At 45.1% G+C, this 20,239-nt stretch overlaps 1 protein-coding gene across 4 annotated transcripts in view; it reads right to left on the bottom strand.

Annotated features, from left to right (window-relative positions):
* C1H3orf52 (chromosome 1 C3orf52 homolog) overlaps positions 1-16,534 on the bottom strand; it is a 167,256-nt gene extending 150,722 nt beyond the window's left edge. Inside the window, exon 1 of one of the 4 annotated variants that reach the window (XM_066609162.1) lies at positions 16,402-16,534. In XM_066609162.1, the coding sequence (XP_066465259.1) occupies positions 16,402-16,410 (9 nt within the window). In that variant the 5' untranslated portion in view covers positions 16,411-16,534. Of the gene's footprint in view, positions 1-2,216; positions 2,749-7,985; positions 9,273-16,401 lie in introns of those variants that run through there. The other 3 variants (XM_066609151.1, XM_066609133.1, XM_066609142.1) reach the window with 3 other exon arrangements.
* Positions 16,535-20,239: the final 3,705 nt, after the last annotated feature.

Here is a 20,239-nt window from a genome sequence, read left to right as displayed (position 1 = left end):
TGAGACCCCCTTAAACATCTGCTGGAGAGCACGTATTATAAACTGTGTGCCTTGAACTGCACCCAGGGAACCAAGAACAGAATAAATTTTATAAATTGCTGTATAAGGGCGCCCACCCACTGGCGATTTTTTTTTTCTTTGCGTTTTGCGTTTTTTCTCAAGAGCAATTAGAATTGAATGTACTCCTGTCCACCCAGTGGCGTTTGCGATTTTCGTGCGTGAAAAACGCAGCGTTTTCGCAGCGTTTTTCCCGCGTTTTTTGCCGCGTTTTCATGGCGTTTTCGCGGCTTTTCCATTAATTTCCATTGACTTTCATGGGTGCATTAGGAGAAAAATAAGGACACATATGCAACTGACAGTTCCTATGTTAAAAAACGCAACGCAACGCAAAAAAAAACGCCAGTGGACAGGAGTACATTCAATTCTAATTGCTCTTGAGAAAAAACGCAAAACGCAAAGAAAAAAAAAAAATCGCCAGTGGGTGGGCGCCCTAAGGGTGACTACTCACTAGCGTTTTTTTTTACTGCGAAATTCGCAGCGTTTTTTTTTCTGCTGGGGTCTTTGGGCTATGGGACTTGTAAAGCTAAAATCCCGATCGCGCAAAATCACGCGCAAAACGCTGCGAATTTCGCAGTGAAAAAAAAACGCTAGTGGGTAGTCACCCTAACTCATGACATTTTTACTACGTGCCACATTTTGTAACCAATATTGTATTTCAGAGCCCTTGTGCTATTGTAATTGCACTATATAATTGTTGAAATGTTTACGGTTATGCTATTATTGCAAAAGTTAAACTGTTTAACTCTCCATTTGATTAATGGCCAAAGTGTCATCCAGCCATACCAAATCTCCCATCCTCAGGCTTGCTGATTTTCAATTTGTGTAAAAATGGCTCATAGGTGAGTATTCTGAGGGTTCCGCTCTGACTCACTGCCCTGCTGCAACTTACATGTTGCTTTGTAATCAGTCTACACTCCACAGCTGGAAATCGTAGATGCTAGTATCACACCCTGCAGGTGGGAATTGTGACTAGATAGGAGTGGGATGCATTCCAGCATACTATGGTCTATGCATATGCAAATTGCTGTATTACCAAATTAGCACCTGACCTAAGGAACCTTTGTTACAGTCCCTAAGAAAGTGAAATTCTGAGGATGGCTTGCGTTAAAAAGGGGGAGAATTGTAGTGACATAGTACTGGCCCTACTGAGTAATATTAAGATCTTAGGGAGACGATGTTGCAATATACATATATTGTATTTGATTATATGTCTGTATCTCCTGTATCTCTACCTGGCCTTAGCAACTGGGAAATCCATGCCTGAAGTGAACCCAAAGTGAAACCCAAGGCTTGGATAAGGTACAAGCGCTATTGTGAGGGGATACAGGCCAGTGAAAGAACAAGAGGGAAGCTGGGGTCAAACATAATACACATTGGAGATAGTGTGGATTTTACAAGTACTGTGATTGCTGTGACTGGTTAAGATTGGATGTTACCTGCTGTTTAGTGTTCAATAAACCTCTAGTTGCTGTTTTTACAAGTTCCCTCACTCTGACTTGGTTGTCCTGTACTGAACACCTTGGTCACCTAACACAATACCTGCCAGGGTGTCTGTTGCAAAATATGACTTAAAAGATAAGAAATACTTTACCTTGGTAGTGATAAGCGGTCACTTTATAAAAGGACCACGTAACTATGTAATGTAAAAAAGAGAGTGGTAATAAGAAGGAATAGCCTTTTTATGTATATATTAAATATACATATATATATATATATATATATATATATATACATACACACACACATACATATACACACACACACACACACACACACACATATATACAAACAGTAGTTAAATATTACTTTTTTGCTTTTAAGAAGACCATGCAGATTCTATAACTTATCTATACATTTGCTTTGGCAATGCAATCTCACTCTGTAGTGCTTCATATGCTTCCTAGGCTATAGAAAGGGGTATCCCTTTACTCTATCATTTCATGTTATCATACTGGCAAATGCTGTGTGCCCCTCAGATACAGCTTTTGAATATACACTATGTATTGTAAGCCCTGCTTAACGTGGAAATGCTAACTAGACAGGGGTGGATATGTGTGTAGTTGCATAGTAAGGGAGGTTTGTGTACAATGTTAACAATCCGTATATACTTTTGCAACAAAATACAAATCCTAATTAGATTTTTAAAAATATCTTACTGTAGTTTCTTCAGTTAAAGGCAAAAGCTCCTTGTGGTTATTCTGATTAGGATCCATGTTGTAGCTCAGAATTGCTTCAGTGACTCCTTTATACATCCGGAAGCAAGTATCTTTTCACTTTCAAAGCAATTGTAGTCATAAGGTTTTTAAGGAGTGGCCAGACTAAAAGAGGTTTAACAACAAGTCTTTGCATAGAGGGCTGGACAGGTTTTTCCAGTTTAGTTTAATATTATAATATAGACATAGCAAATAAGGAACAAGTCAAAATATAGGATTCTCTGCTATTTAATAAAGTTTTTACTGAACCAGGCACTGTATGCACATGTAGTCTGATATCACAGACATAGCAGAATGTGCTGCAATAGTGTACTATCCAAGCAATCAAACGACTGCATAAGCAATCAAACGACTGCATATTCAAGTTCCTCTTGAAAGACTTAGGCCTCATGTCCACGGGCAAAATATGATTTAAGATCCGCAGCGGATCTCCCGCATGCGGATCCGCATCCCATAGGGATGCATTGACCACCCGCGGGTAGATAAATACCCGCGGATGGTCAATAAAAGGGATTTAAAAAAAAATGGAGCATGAAAAAATCTGGACCATGCTCCATTTTCGTGCGGGTCTCCCGCGGGGACGGCTCCCGCGGGCTTCTATTGAAGCCTATGGAAGCCGTCCGGATCCGCGGGAGACCCAAAATAGGAATTTAAAAGTATTTACCCATCCGGAGCGGACCGGGAAGGTCTTCTCTTCCTCACGGCCGGATCTTTCTTGCTTCGGCTCGGCGGATGTGCCCGGCGCATGCGCGCGGCACGTCGACGACGTGCCGGCGACGTGCCGCCGGCGTGACGAATTCATCCGCCGGCCGAAAAAGAAGATCCGGCCGTGAGGAACAGCAGACCTTCCCCGCCCGCTACGGATAGGTAAATTCTTTTAAATTCTTATTTTCAGCCCTCATGTCCGCGGGTCAGGAGGGACCCGCTACGGAGTCTACATGTAGACTCCGTAGCGGGCCTGATTTTCCCCGTGGACATGAGGCCTAACAAGTAGTGTCAAAAAAATTTCAAGTTTAACCCCTTAATGACACGGCCTATTTTGGCGTTGAGGACCAAGCGATTTTTGGTATTTTTCCATCTCCATTTTTCAAAAGCCATAACTTTTTTATTTTTCCATCAACGTGGCCATATACGGGCTTGTTTTTTTGCGTGGCGAGCTGTAGTTTTTATGGGTGCCACTTTTGGGTACATAGACTATATCGTAAAACTTTTATTATTTTTTTTATGATAACAGGGAGAGAAAATGCATCAATTCTGACATAGATTTATTTTTTTTTTACAGTGTTAATCATGCAGCATAAATGACACAATAATTTTTTCTGCGGGTCGGTACTTACACTTTTTTGCAATAAAAAGCCATTTTTTTTTGGAAATCTTTTTTTTTCTCTATAGCTGCATTCAAAGTCCTGTAACTTTTTTATTTTTCTATGTACGGAGCTCTATAAGGGCTTATTTTTTGTGAGACGAGCTGTAGCTTTTATTGGTACCATTTTGGGGAATGTATGGCTTTTTTGATCACTTTTATTGCATTTTTTGTGAGGCAAAATGCTAAAAATTAGCATTTTGCCTCTGCTTTTTAGCGGGTTTTTTTTTACGCTTTTTGCCGTACAAAACAAAATGTGTGTTCAATTATTTTTACATGTCGTTACGGACGCGCCAATACCCAATATGTGGGGTTTTAATTTTTTTTTACCTTTTTTTATGCTAATATTAGAAAAAGCATAAAAAAGGGGGTTTTTTTACATTTTTTTTTTACATTTCTCTTTTCTTTTTTTTCCAAATCAAATTTTATTCAAGATTTTTCGATACATACAAGGAAAGTTACTTGTCATATAAACATCAACCTATACACAGGTATCTACTGCCCTGACGAGATAATTCACAACAAACGCGTATTACACCAATTCAGGGTACTGCAGCCGCAGTATATCCACCCCCCGAATGGACCTATTGGCTCCGGGGGTAAGTGCTTGTAATTCCGTACCTGTATATCAACTTGTGGGGGAAGCCGGGGGCGGTAGAGAGGGGTGGGGTGAGGGTATGGGGGAGGGGGTATAGGATAGCACATTGACTACTGGGCTAGTATGTTTAAGAGCCTCAGATCACGCCAGGGGTGCCACGTTGTAATGAATTTCTCTTGTGTATTGTTTTGCCAGCTAGCGAGCTCTTCTAAGTTATAAATCCAATCCACCTTCTCCTTCCAATGTGAGAGAAGGGGAGGAGACTCTTCCCTCCAATGCAACGGAATCAGAGCTTTAGCTGCATCGATCAGTTGAGCTACCAATCTGTCTCTCAACGGATGGAACGTTTGGGACGGTCTCCATAGAAAGATCATCTCTGGTGTTAAAGCAAAGTTCTGTTTTATCTTACCCAGCACCACGCCCACTCCTCTCCAGAAGGTCTCAAGTTTCCCGCATGACCACCATATATGCAGATAGGAGCCAGTCTCCACTCCACATCTCCAACATCTGTTATCTGGAGCCAACTTGTATGCATGCAACCATTGTGGAGTTTTATACCATCGAACCAATAATTTATAGTGAGATTCCTGGGCGAGGATGCATGGAGAGAGGCCATACGCGGAGGCCAGGATTGACTTAGTGTCCGCTGATGTCAGCTGGATACCCAATTCCCTTTCCCATGAGGTCAAGAATGCGGGCTTATTTATCACTTGTGGAACTATAAATTGACCTCTAAGCCGCGAAATTCTGCGCGCCCTGGGGTCAGGATCTATTAAGGAGCGTTCGAATGGTGTTTTGGGCCTGGTGGATCTACTCGTACCAAGGAAATCCTCAAGGACTCTTGTCACCGAGGCTCTCACCAGGAATGAAGGGCACCAGTCCGGCAGAAGTGTTTGAATGATCTCTGCCACCGGCTTATGAGCCATCCCTTGGAGATCCCCCACCGTAAAACGATTACATTTTTTCCAAATGGAGGAAGAAACCGGATCTCCTTGTAGAGTCAGATATCTAGGTAATAAATTTAACGGGGTCACCGGAGATGGTCTCGGAGTCAAACTCTCCCTTAGTTTATCTACTACTTCACATGGGCCCTTCAGCAGTAGGGAAAAATCTTTTGCACAATATCTTTTCCTCTCCGGGAACCACAAGTCACCTAGTGAACCGCTCTTAGAGTGGTCCAGTGCTAATTTTGGAAGGAGCTTGTCTCCTAAGGGGTGTGTCAAATCCATCCAGTAATTTAACTGGGCCGCCCGGTAATAATCTACAATATTAGGTAGACCTATACCTCCTTCCGATTTCCTCCTGATCATTAGACTGTATGCTAGTCTAGGTCTTCTTTGCCTCCACACGTAGGCTGCAAATAACGTACGGAGCATCTTGAAAAAGCTCGGGGGAAGATATATTGGCAACATCCTGATCTTGTAGAGAATGATCGGTAATATATAGGATTTAAGTATATTGCGTCTCCCGAACCAGGAGATGCTTGGCAAATCGTAGTCCTTAACCAGTTTTTTCACCTTATCCAGTAGTGGGGCAAAATTAGTTGCAAATAAATCATCTAAAGTTTTTGGGATTTTAAGTCCCAGGTAGTCCAGAGCTGTTTCCGACCACGCGAACAGTGAAGAGATAGAGAGTCTTTTGCCAAGCGCAGGCGGGATAGAAACGTTCAAGACCGTGGACTTGTCGAAATTAATTTTGAAGTTTGAAATCTCGCCGTATGCTTTCAGAATTTCGACAAGTCTACAAAGTCCTTCCTCCGGGTTGGTTATAACGAAGACAATGTCGTCCGCGAAGGCCGCGGTGGATATGGAGGTATCACCCACAGATAACCCCGCTATACCTGGGTCTTGTCTGATCTGCATCAGTAGGGGCTCTAGGGCCAAGACGAATAAGGAGGGAGAGAGGGGGCACCCCTGACGAGTGCCATTCTTAATTTTGAAGGGGGGTGACAAAATGTCGTTCACCCTAATCCTGGCATGAGGGGCGTCGTAAAGGGAAAAGATCGCTGATACGAAGCTGACTGGGATATTATAATTAAGAAGGGTACTTTTCATATACTGCCAGTCCACCCGATCAAACGCCTTTTCCGCGTCGGTTCCAACAAATGCTAAGGGGATCTTGTTTTATGCTATGCGTGAAGCATGCAATAGTCTTCTACTGTTGTCCTTTCCCTCTCTTCTCCTCACGAACCCCGCCTGCTCCTCATTAATGAGGTCTGGTATGTATCTGCCAAGCCTCTTGGCCAGGAGTTTAGCCCAGAGTTTAACATCCAAGTTAATAAGGGAAATAGGTCTGTAGCTGCTACAGAGGGCCTCATCTTTTTTATCTTTGGGAATAAGCGTAATATGCGCCTCTTGTGTCTGTCTGGGAAGTGCAGCACCCTCAAGCAGGGAATTAAATAGGTCTGTAATTCTGGGTATCAGGATGTCTTGGAAGGTTTTATAGTACGGCATGGAGAGGCCATCTGGGCCCGGGCTTTTGTTTGGGGGGGAGGAAGTTATTATTTCTTTGATTTCGTTTTTTGTAACCGGAACTAATAAAGAATTTGCGTCTTCTTCACTTAGTCTCGGAAGGGGGATCTTTTTGAGAAAAGCGTCAATCCTGGATTTGGCTAATAACGCCTCCTCAGGGGAAGGTTGGTTGTGTAAGTTGTAGAGGCCTTCATAATATTGTTGGAATTCTTTGGCAATAACATTAGTGTCTGAAGATACTTTACCCGTTTTTGTTTTGATCGCGGTGATTGTGTTTCTAATCCTTGCTTTTTTGATTAAGGAAGTTGTTAGTTTGATTCCCTTATTACCTTGGATGTAAAATATGTGCTTCCAGAACAAATGTTTCTTATTAAACTTGGCGTTGAGGCAGAGCAACAGCTCCTTTCTTATTTCCGTCAACTTGCCTAGCTCGGTCTCTGATTGGGAAAGTTTAACTCTTTGTTCTAGCCTGACAATTTGATTTAGTTTGTCATCAATTTCCTTTTGGGATTTCTTCTTAGCCCTGGAGCCCATTGCAATCAGTAAGCCTCTAACATAGGCCTTGTGTGCCTCCTAAACCGTGGGTTCGCTCACTTCCCCACCTGCATTTAACTGAAAAAACTCCTCTATTTGAGCTGAGAGTGTGGTTACATTTTCTATTGAATCAAGCAATGAAGCGTTCAATCTCCAGCGCCACTCTCTGGGAGATTGTCTGAAGGGGTGTAGTACTGCATGGACTGGAGCGTGGTCAGAAACAGTCTTCACATCTATGTGAGCCCCCTGAAGAGCCTTTAAGAGCCCCGGGGAGACTAGGATATAGTCCAACCTTTGATGTGTTTGGTGGACCTGTGAAAAGAAGGTATAGTCCCTGTCTGCTGGGTGGAACAGGCGCCATACATCCACCAGGCCCAACTCCTGTAAACTTTTATTGAGTTTCCTCAATCTCTTTTGAGGTATTTGAGATCTACCAGTGGACGCGTCTAAAAGGGGATTAAGGGTTAGATTCAAATCCCCGCCCCGGATAATCTGTCCCACAGCAAAATTCTTTAGAATCTCCAGTTGGGCTATCAGCCATGGAACCTGATCAGAGTTGGGTGCATACAAGTTAGCAATGGTGATCTGTGTATTGTCCAACTTCCCCTTCAGGAGCAGAACTCTTCCCTCACCATTTGTATACTGCGAATCGCAGGTAAAATTAATAGATTTGTGGAGAAGAGTTGAGACTCCCCTGGAGGCGGAGGTCGCGTGCATGCTGTGAAAGTGTTGTGAAAATTGCTTACCAGGCAGGGAGAAACACCTGATCCCCTTATAATGGGTTTCCTGTAGGAGTAGGATTTTCGTCCCATACTTCTTGATCAGACAGGCGGTGTTGTGGCGTTTCGCTGGCGTGTTGAGGCCCCGGACATTAAAAGACGTAACCTTAATCTCATTCATTGGGTCACTTGATGCGGAGACACAAGAGAAACAATAAGTAACAAATAACCAGAGCGTTCACTTGAGGTAAGCAATTACCCGAGTCCATGTGCTTGGGAATAGGGTAGGGTGGGGGAGGGGGAGAAGGGGCAGGAAAAATTGGGGGGAAGTTGAGAGCACCGTTAGGTGCTTCTTGAGAAAACCACCGGGGTAGCCCCTCAAGAAATGTAATTTAAAACGTTTCAAACTTCACACTAAGTAGAGGACGGCCTGCTTCCAAATTTGAAGCGCAGTACTCAGTTAACTATATAACCAAGTCAGCCTGACCTGACAGGCACGGTCGGGGACCTCTGGAAATTACTGGTGATAATCCAGGAGATAACAAATAAAGTTACACATTATAACAACAACTATGGGGGAATGATTGTTTAAAGCAGATGAGGCATATTTAAAACAACATTATATGCGAAAGGAGGAAAAAGAAGCAGAGAGAAAGTCAGGAGGAGGAGGAGTGGCAGACAGGGCAATATGTCTGGCCCTACACACGCGGCAGGCCACGCTGCAGTGAGTCCTGCGTCCTTACTCCCAATTCTCCTGCTGCTGCCAACAATAACCTTTAACCCCTTGAGTGGCGGGTTTCCTACCACCCTGTCGTGCCCACCAGGGCAGGTTTTTTAAAATGGTCTAATCATTGAATTTCAACTAATTTTGCAGTTGCGTCTCAAGAGCCATAACTTTTTCATTTTTCCATTGACATGGCCATATAAGGGCTTGTTTTTTGCGGGACAAGTTGTGATTTTTTTAAACGGGGGAGGAAAAAAAGAAATGGGGAAAAAAGAAAAAAAGGGGCCATGTCATTAAGGGGTTAAATAATGTATTAACTTCCTTCTCTGGGTCATTACGACGCATGGATACCACATGTGTGATTGTATTTTTGATTTTTTACAAAGTAAAGGGAGACAAGCGTTTTTATTATTTTTTTTATAATTTTTTAACTTTTTAAAAAAAAATTTTTTTTTATTTTAATTTTTTGTCCCTTTAGGGGACTTCCACAGGGACCCATCAGGACCCCCTGATCACATTCCGGGGGTCCGATGGTGACAGCCCTTTACATGCTGCAGTGACAGCCCTTTACATGCTGCAGTCACATAGACTGCAGCATGTAAAGGGTTAACACAGCAGAGATCGGAGGTTTTCTCTGATCTCTGCTGTAAGAGCTAGTACCTAGCTGTCCTCTGACAGCCAAGCAGCAAGCTCTCCCTGCCACAGAGACCATCGGCTTGCTTCTGACAAGCCGATGGTCTCTATGGCAACCTGTAAACAAAGTAGGATATTCCCGGCACATCGGCAATATCTTCTGCTGGTTTTTCAAAGTCCTGCACTGCTCTATGTGGGTCTGTGCAGGCAGAACTCAATGCCACAGCTTGTGGCATTGTGCTCTGCAGCTCCCATAGTGATACATAGCCCGGAAATCTTCCGGGCTATGTTGCTATGAGCAGTGAAGCTCGTCCCGGAAAATTTCCGGGCGTGCCACTCAAGGGGTTAAACCGGAATGAACAACAAGCCGCAACCAAGGGCTAAGGGGGTTGGCGTGATCCGTGACTCACGCCAAACAAGTGGACTTGTCAGGCTCGCTCCAGCCGGTCTTTCAAGTGTCCACCGCTGCTGTTTCTTCCCTGGGCTTCTTTTTCTTCCCCTTTGGCCATTTATGGTTGGTAACCGGTTGCCAGCTCCCTGCTTCTGCTAAGGTAGGGAATCACATCTGGTCAGGCAGTGGGAGCCAGCTGGGTATTTCGATGGGTTCCATGTCCAGAAGTTGCCAACAAGGTAGCAAATCATCTGGGGATCTTATATTTAGCCTACGGCCCTTGTGGGTCAGCCCCAGGCCGAAGGGGAACAGCCAAGCATATCTGATTCCCCTGTTCCTCAGGACTTCTAGGAGAGGGAGCATCATCCTGCGCTTAGCCAGGGTAGTTGGAGACAAATCCTGGAAGATGAGTAAAGAAGCGTCCCCATAACGAATGTCCTTTACTTGCCTCGCTGCTTTCAATATTTCCAGTGTATCTGGAAATGCAAGGATTTTACATATAATGTCTCTCGGTGGGTCTGAGGGGGGGGGGGGGTTGAGCGCCCTGTGTACTCTTTCAATGCAAATGGAGGCAGCTCTCTCCTCTCCCACAAGCTGGCAGAACACTTCCTTGGTGACTTTATGTAGGCACTCTGCAGCCCAGGACTCAGGCAGTCCTTTAATGCGGACATTATTAAGCCTGTCCCTATTTTCAATGTCCTCTTGCATCAAGAGGACTTTGTTAATTTGAGATCTGTGTTCTTTTAAGGTGTCTTCTACCCCATGTGAGTGAGAGATGATAGCAGCTGCAGTGGAATCCAACTCTTCCACCCAGCGCCCCAGCTGCCTCAGATCCTCTTTGATGTCAGCCAGATCTGCTTTAACTGGGTGCAGTGCCTGTGAAAGGAGCTCCCTCATGAAGCTCCTCGATATATTTCCCCCCTCCTCTTCATCAGAAGAGTCCCCATCTTCTCTCTCCTTACTGTTACTGCAAGCTCTTGCTGCTGCCGGCGCCATCTTGGAGGGAGCGCGGGGAGAGCGGGTGCTCCGGTCTTTTAGGTACCGCTGCATGTCCGCTTGTCCCTTCTGTGCTTTGGGAGTACTCTGGACTTCTCCCCCTCTTTCCTTGCCGATTTCCCCCATCAATAAGCCTCCTGGAGCGGCTGTTAGAGGTCCCCGCGGGTGCCGATGAGACAGAGCACCGGGCTCAGCACTCCATCTTCTTCAGTGGTCAGGCTCCGCCCCCCTCTTTTCTCTTTTCTTTTTTTTACATAATTTGAGTCCCTCTGAGGGACTTACATCACTGTACCTATGATCGCTGTCATAAGGCATGGCAGAGTTACTGCTCTGCCATGCCTTATCGCTTATACAGCGAACATAGGCAATACAGGGGGCCAGTGTCTGGCGTCCTGTTGCCATGGTGACAGGCCGAGCTCTCTCGAGAGCCGGCCGGAGACACAGAGGGAGCGCGCTCCCTCTGTGAACTCTTTCCCTGCCGCGATCTACTTAGATCGCGGCAGGGAAGGGGTTAACAGCGGGGGGGGCGCATCTCCGATGTCCCCCCGCTGTTGCAGCGGGACACCGGCTGTGACTGACAGCCGGCTCCCGCTGCGGGATAGCGCTGGATCTTATGTGATCTCGCGCTATCCCCAGGACGTACCGGTACGTCCTGTTGCGGGAAGTACCAGGCTCCCAGGACGTACCGGTAAGTCCTGGAGCAGGAAGGGGTTAATTTTTTAAAAAGATCCAGTTTAAAAATATTTGGGGGGAGTTTTCCCCACAAAACCAATTTGTAAATGGATAAAATATTTTAAAAATGCAACATATAATTGGTATTACCATGTTTGTACCCAAATTATTAAAAATTAGAGGTGAGTGAACGTGTTTGTTTAGCACAATTACTCGATTGAGCATCGCTTTTTTCGAGGAACTGCCTACTCGGGCGAAAAGATTCGGGGGGTGCCGGGGGGGCGGGGAGCAGCGGGAGTAGCAGGGGGGAACACGGGGGAGCTCTCTCTCTCTTTCCCCCCCCCCAAATCTTTTCGCCCAATTAGGCAGTTACTTGAAAAACATGATGCCCGATGGAGTAATTGCTCAAAACGAGCATGTTCGCTCATCTCTATTAAAAATGTTTCTATTGCTATTTTTTCTTATCGTCTCCATGACAGCTCCACCTGAAAACGCCTCCTCCTGATAGGACAGGAACAAAATGAGAGGGTTAACCCCCCGCCCTTTCCTCGTTCCGCAGTGTTTTTCCTGTCCTGTCAGGAGGCAGGTATCCAGAGAGCTGCTGGAGCTCCTAGCATGAAGCATACTCACGCAGGATTGGAGTCAGCAGGTGCTGTTCTCCTTTCCCGAGGATTCTACCCCTAGGATGCTGCAGACACAGTTCACCTGGGCCAGATTTCACCCCCACCGTGGTCCAGTCGGGCCGCTGGCTGGTCCTCCCCCTGCTCCTGACGCTTCTGGCATGGTATAGGGCAGGCATGGCGTTCTGTCGCTCCCCTTGTCGGTGCTGAGGGAGGGCGGAGCCTGTGGGGCCATGTGACCGGTGCGAAGTTGCAATCACGGCGGGGAGTGGTGGGGGGCGTAACCAATCAGCAAATTTGAAAAAATAAAAGAATCTGAGAGAAGTAAAGAAGGTGGACTGCAGTGTTTGGATCCTACAGTGTACAGGACCTCTCTCCAGCATATCTGCAGTACTTCATACCATGAGTACTCCAGTATTGGACATAACCAAACCGGCATAACCAAACCAAAAACTACCTCTGGGTGTCGTAAGTAGCCTATTGGGTAAAAAGGTCGCTGGCTTAAATGTATGTGTGTAAAGTCTATACATTTGATATGCCTTTTCCTTATTATTTTTAGGGAGATAAAAAGGAAACGACCGCAAAAAACAGACTAAAAAAATGCATAAGAAAGCTGTGGTCAGCATATGACAAATCACTATATAAAATTTGCATTGCCAACATTATTAAAGAAGAATCAGGGGGATTTATGGACGACATTAGAACCTTGGTCAGGGAGGTAGTCCGCTCAGCTTTGGCGTCTCATGATATGCAACCAGCTTCCGGCCTCTTCTTTGAAACAGAAGAGACCGAGCAGCTGGTGTTATTTCTCTGACTCTGAAAAAAGTTCTCTAAATTCAGATACAGAAGAACAGGCAGAACCCGCAGAATCATCCGATGAAGATGGTTTTAAAAAACTTCTTTTCAACCCTGAGGATATTGCGGAGTTAATCAAGGCAATTAGGACCACATTAAACATGGTGCAGCCCAGAAAAAAACTCACAATGTAAGAGAAGTCTTTGAGGGCTTAGAGGGGAGGCACAGGCATACCTTCCCCGTACAGCTTAACGTACAAAAAAATGATAAAAAATGAATGGAACAAGCCAGACAGGGGCTCCTTTTCATCTAAGGGTATCAAAAGGCGCTACCCCTTTGCAGAAGAAGTTTGTGTGAATTGGGAAGAAATACCTATGGTAGATGTTGCAGTGGCTAAGGTAGCCAAGCGCACGACTCTGCCCTTTGATGATACCACACAGTTGAGAAATCCGATGGATAGGAAGGCGGAAAGGTCTCCTAAAAAAGACCTGGGAAGCAGCCTCCAATATACGCAGGGATCAAATCTTGAAATCCCTCCTGGTCTTGAAAATGGCAACTAGTTTTTTAGCTGATGCACCGGATGAAACAGTCAGGCTTTCAGCATGTACAGTGGCACTCTCCAATTCCACGAGGAGAGTATTATGCCTAAAATGGTGGACAGGGGAGTTGGTATCTAAGAACAAGCTATGCTCTTTGCCCTTACATGGCCAATTCCTGTTCGTGCAGACTTAGACAGGATGAACAGTCACAGCCAGGAGACCTCTGCTACAGGGCCACCTTTTCATGCCCCTTCCCACAGGCAGAGCCGCCAGGAGAGATCAGAAGGGCAGGAGACAGGCTCCCCCAGGCCGGGCGCATTTTGAATCGCACTGTGGGGTGATCGGTGCTGGCGCTAGGAGAGGCCTACTTCAGTAGGTGAAGCCGCGGGCTGGAGTGATGGACACTGCCGGCCAGAAGGAAGGAAACGCGGAGACAATCGGGTGTGGAAGCGGCAGAGAAGAGGAGACCAGAGTACACCCCTGCGGCAGCGAAGACACCGCCGGGCACAAGGAAGCAGAGGTACAGAGGCAGCCAGCGGGAGGTGAGACGGCGGGAGGAGAGAGCAAGCAGCCGACCCTGCTTCCAGAGACTGCAGAACAGGGAGCGAAGTAGAGCCCCTCCCAAGAGACCAGAGGAGATCTGCAACCCTGTGCAGGCCAACACCGTGGCCTGAGCATCTGTTGCGTGGCTGAGCAGCCCGGAGGAGGACCCCTCCCCCAGACCAACAGTGGACTCCAACACAGCAGCGGGGAACAGCGCGACACAGCAGTGGGTTCGGAGGCAGGGACCTGTCACTGTGCCTGAGAAGGTAAGACAGACAGCCCCTCCATATCCTCCTCCCCAAGCCTACTACAGAAACAAAACAAGAGGCCAGAGAAAGAGGAAAGCTTATCTGATAAGTAGTTGGGCTGTCCCTCACTCCGGACTGAAAAGTAATATCAAGAGCCTCGTGCTGCTCTTTTCTGGAGCTGCTGCTGCCATCTGGCAGTGAGCCTCAGAACTGCACCTCCACTCATAGTTTCCCGAGAGTGCTGCAGCCATCTGGTGGTGAAATATAGAACTGCATCCCCAATCACATCAACCCGAGAGCGCCGCTGACATCTAGTGGCAAACATTGGCACTGCATTCAAAATTCATTTCTTCCAAGCGGGAAGGTCAGATCAAAACCCTCCAGAGCCACGGAAGCCCAGAGTAGTCCTCTTAATCTTACCAGACTCTCCTTGCCTGGGAAGTAATTCACCAAAGATTTGGGGCCGACAAGAGGAAGAGAAGGGTCAACCTTGACTTGTACGCATATCGAAGACCTATGTATTTCTGGTTAATACGAACAAAAGATCAACTCCATATATATTTGAGCTAACTTATAACTTGATAACCAGATAAGATCCTGTACAAGATCTCATTCGCTACAAATTCCGGCTTTCGGTTCTAAAACGCGGTCCGCTCTAAATATCTCCAGCGACGCTAAATATGTACACCTATTGCTGACTGCCTCGCCCCTCACCTAGGGAGTAGTTCATACACAGTTATTGGAATGATCATAATCTGTCCATGAGCTGTGCTCCGACCCCGTCCCAATCATCAGAACAGAAACGTTACTTATCACTGAGCTCAACGAATACAACAATCTGAATACCTAATATGTCCAGGAGAATCAGCAGACAGAACAAAGCACAACATCCAGCCACTCAGTGTACCTTGCCAGAACTTTTCTCGAGCAACCAATTTACCCCACTTTCTTAAATGGACTACTATCACAGACTGTAATCCTAGTTTTATTTCTAATTTTATAAAACTTAACTTTTAATTAAATATTATATCCTAAAATCCTAAACGGAAGGGGAGGCTTTAATAAAAGAACTTTTTATTACATATACAGATGATGCATTATATTAATCTCTGTATATCTCGTAAGGCACCTTTAAGACAATCTACTATGGACTGTCTACAGATTCTTTATTAGATCTCTAGATGATTTCACACCAGCTTGTATAAAAAAAAGGCGCACTCGATGAAGTTTATACGTCTATTTTTGTGCTGGTTGTGTGGATATACAGGGATATGTTATATTACTCCCTGTATATCTCATGAGGCATCTTTAGAGATCATCTGCTATGAAGTATTTGCAGATTCTTTGTTGGATCTCTGGATAGTTTCTCACCAGCTTTTGTGAAGACACTAAGTGATGTTTGTGCGTCTTTTTCACGCTGGTTTATGGATATACAGAGATATATATCAAAAGGTATGGTCCTTTGAGAAAATATTAAAATTTTGAACAAAAGAGACGTATAATCTCCTTTTTTGGTTCTGTTCTATATAAATGACGTGCTCAAATGCCGTGCTCTGCTCAACGCGTTTCTTCGCTCTCGCAAATCATCAGGAGCAATGTTACAACACGCATAGAACCAAATGATGCAGCCAAAGTCCGCAATTCTCGGTTCATACGTACTATAATCCCCTAGGTTCTTTGCTGACCAGTGGGATTAATTGTAAGGAATGCATCAGATCAAAATGATTGGCTAGCGTCTACTCACTAAATAGTGAATTACGAGTTCGTGACGCTATGTTACCGGGTGAATATCATCCCAATTGGTTACAATTGTGCTGCACAAACGCTTTTGTTTGTTTCTAAGCAGTCACAAGCGCTGCCAGAGATCAATCTAGGGCTTTTTTAGAATTCCAACAACGATCTGTCCTGATGCCACGTAGTTTCTAACCTGGCTAGCTCAAAATTGCCCCTAGATTACTATGGTTACTAAACCCCCAATCTGTAAGGGTACCGGCGTCCAACCTAAAATCCCTTCCTATGCTCAGGTACTAGTGCTAATACCCAGTAGCCTGGCTTTTCAAAGAGGTTAGTAACACAAAAAAATGACAAACGAGGAAGATCTGGCAGCAGCTCTAGCCTTGGTGGTAGGCTGGAGGCATCTGATGTGCAGTCTGCCAAATGTTCCTTTATAAAGCCCCATTGCGACACTCCCCCCTGTGGGTGTGTACCTGTTAGCCAATCAGCTGTTGTCATGGTCAGTGAGTGGGCGTGTGTTGTAGAGAGACGTCTGATTTATGCAATACCTGTGCCATCCTGTTGTAAAAGGGGATTGTTAAAGAGGGGGTATGATCCCACCAGATATTTTACCATCCGATCTAGTTTAAAGAGTGTTGATGCCCAAGAGATCGCTCCGTGCAGTAGCGCGGTTACTTCCGGGGTCACATGATCAAAGTCACGTGACCCTCGGCGTCACTCTATGTTTATGCAGCGTTCCTGTATTTAGACAATCTTTACTTCTCCCGGTACAGGAGGAGGAAAGGGAGTATGCGGCGCTGCTCTTGTTCAGAATTCATTAGAGCTTGTGCTCTTCAGTATATCAACGTCGGAGCGTCTGTGTTGCTGGCTCCGCCCACCCTCCAGTCAGGTGGGGAGTTGCATCATCCCCTGGATGGTCACATAATCGGCCTCCGGTATCCTCTCCACAAGTGTGCCTGCACGTCATTAGTGGGAGGTTCCTTTCTCCCTCCTTCTATCCACCTCATGCCTTGATTGCATGGGGGGGGGGGGGGGGGGAATTGCGTCATCCTCAAGGTACACACATGATCGGCCATGATATCTAACCTACCGGTGCATAATTGATAGTAAGAATGAAGGAGTGATGCAAATGAAAAATCACTTCCTGGACCTGTTAATAGGTAGCATACCTCTATTTTATATCACTCAAGTTGACTCTTGAACTGGTTTAGAGTGTGTTAATATCAATTTAAGTTGTTTATTGATGTGTTTGCCCGTGTCCTATTTAAAAGGTCAGAGCAGAGGAAGCTGTCTAGCATGATATTATCCACTTCTTTTATAGTATGTGAGCAGGCGATCCATGCTCTCATATCCACAAGAGACATAATTTCCCTTCACTGATGTACTGATAGGGACCTCCTATTTATTGAGGTAAGTATGTAGAGTGGACTTCATCATTAATATCCTTGGTATATTACCTACAGGAACCAATTCTTTTATATTCAAAATCTATGCCCAAGATCGCTGAATAATGTGTATATTGGCCAGAGTGTTGGGGGGTCATTTTGCTACAACATGTCGGTTGTACAAATATATCGGAGTGCATCCTAACACAGTATACAAGGTTTAATCAGCTCAATTAATCTACGATAGTTTCTTTGGTGATCTGTATCGCATATTAAGATTATTTATTGTTTCTGGATGAAGGAGCAGAAGGAAAGTACCTCATTCAGACCTTTTGGTGCTACACTGTCTATTCTGTACGTCCATTCTGCTTCTTTTTGCAATAGGCGCTTATCGAGATCCCCTCTGCAGCCCTGTGACTTAATTGATTCAATGGCCTGAAATTTTAAATGGTTAATGTCACCGTCATGATGTTCATGTATGTGGTTGGCCAGAGGGGTCTTCTCTTTACGCCTGATGTTGCCTACGTGTCCTTAAATGCGCCGTCGTAATTGCTGTGTTGTCTTGCCCACATAATTTAGAGGGCAAGTACAAGTGGCGAGGTAGATTAGATGACTCGACCTACAGTTGAAAAACTCTTTGATTCTGAATGTTTGACCAGTGGATACGCTTTGAAAATCCACCCCCCTCTGAATCAGTTCACATCTTGAACAGTTCCCGCAGGGGAATGTTCCATTTGGAATATTAGCCCCTAACCACGTCTTCGGTCCAGTACTCGATGGTAAATGACTTTTAATGAGTCTATCCTTAATGTTCCTCCCCCTACGAAAAGTAAGACTTGGTATTTCTGGAAGGATTTCTCTAAGGTCTGGATCATCTTTTAGGATGTGCCAGTGTTTGTTTAATAATTTCCGCATCATTGGAACTCCTTCATTGAAGGTTCCAATGATCCTGATACTGTCATCCATTCTTTTTGGTCGTGGTAGCAGTAGCTCCTCTTTTTTAACCCCTTGAGTGGCGGGTTTCCTACCACCCTGTCGTGCCCACCAGGACAGGTTTTTTAAAATGGTCTAATCATTGAATTTCAACTAATTTTGCAGTTGCGTCTCAAGAGCCATAACTTAGACTGCACATAGACTGCAGCATGTAAAGAGTTAACACAGCAGAGATCGGAGGTTTTCTCTGATCTCTGCTGTTAAGAGCTGGTACCTAGCTGTCCTCTGACAGCCAAGCACCAAGCTCTCCCTGCCACAGAGACCATCGGCTTGCTTCTGACAAGCCGATGGTCTCTATGGCAACCTGTAAACAAAGCAGGAGATTGCCGGCATATCGGCAATATCTTCTGCTGGTTTTTCAAAGCCCTTGCACTGCTCTGTGTGGGTCTGTGGCAGAGCACACTGTCACAGCTTGTGGCACTGTGCTCTGCAGCTCCCATAGTGATACATAGCCTGGAAATCTTCCGGGCGTGCCACTCAAGGGGTTAATTGGGGCCACTGCCTGATAGGCTTCGTCAATGATTTCAGAAGGATAGCCTCGATCTTGGAATCTTTTTTTAAGTTTGTGGGCTTCTAGTCTGAAGTCCTCATCCGAGGAGCAGTTTCTTCTAATTCGAAGAAAGCGCCCCTTCGGTATTCCTTTTTTCAAAGTAAAGGGATGTGCGCTTTGCCAAGATAGGAGGCTATTTGTAGCCGTCTCTTTTCTATGCAGGGTGGATTTCAAAATTCCCTCTGCTGTTTTCGAGATCTTTATATCCAGAAATGCGATTGTTTCCATCATCTAGAGATCTAATAAAGAATCTGTAGACAGTCCATAGTAGATTGTCTTAAAGGTGCCTTACGAGATATACAGAGATTAATATAATGCATCATCTGTATATGTAATAAAAAGTTCTTTTATTAAAGCCTCCCCTTCCGTTTAGGATTTTAGGATATAATATTTAATTAAAAGTTAAGTTTTATAAAAATAGAAATAAAACTAGGATTACAGTCTGTGATAGTAGTCAAAGTATATACTGGTCCACTGCAGCGGTGATTTTTCTTGTTGGAATAAATGGCAGGTTTCTTGTCATCAAGTATAGATACAAATCTATGGCTGACTGAGGCCAATACAATTTTTTCGGATAAAGAATTCCATCCTCAAACACAGTATACAAACATTAAAAGTTGTTTCAAACATTTGACAGGGGTCTATCGCGTGTACACACGTAGCTAAAAATAGAAATAAAACTAGGATTACAGTCTGTGATAGTAGTCAAAGTATATACTGGTCCACTGCAGCGGTGAACTTTCTTAAATGGAGCAGCCATCTCATTGCCCTGACTCAGGGGAACCTTTCCTCACTGGCCAGACTGCCGACCTGTCTATAAGGCCCCCAAATAATGACCTCTCAGCATCGGAATCTAAGCTGCTTACTCATATCAAGAAATTGTTCCGAGAAGAGCTTTAAACTGCGGTGCACGATATTTCCAAACAGATCAGCGTCTTAGGTCAACGCACCAATGACCTTGAACATAAGACTGATGCAACGTTATTGATGCACTAGACGATGAGCGAGCTAGATGGGATGACTACGCAGAAAGGGTAGAAGCCCTTGAGCTGAAGTGTGAGGATCTTGAAAATCGGAGCAGAAGGGCAAATATTGACATCCGAGGTCTCCCTGAATCTATTACCAACCTGAAAGAGGCCGCCACTAACCTGTTCTTCGCTCTCCTCCCCCAAGTGGCACATGACTCTTTCCGCATAGACAGAATTCATCGAGGCCTCTCAAAACCGACTAATTCAGACCATCCAAGAGATACAATTTTAAAACTTCACTACTCCGAAATGCAAGAAAAACTTTTGCTGGCTGCCCGTAGCCTGGATACATTGCCAGGGGTCCCCCCTCCGTCCAATTATTTGCCGATATTGCACCGTCCACCCTAGCTAAGCGGCGAGCCTTGAGACCCATCACCCTGGCATTACAACAGGCAAACATCAGATACCGCTGAAACTTCCCATTCGCTTT

Source organism: Eleutherodactylus coqui, chromosome 1, assembly GCF_035609145.1.
Source record: "Eleutherodactylus coqui strain aEleCoq1 chromosome 1, aEleCoq1.hap1, whole genome shotgun sequence".
NCBI lineage: Eukaryota > Metazoa > Chordata > Amphibia > Anura > Eleutherodactylidae > Eleutherodactylus > Eleutherodactylus coqui.
This window is presented reverse-complemented; position numbering and strand designations above follow the sequence as displayed.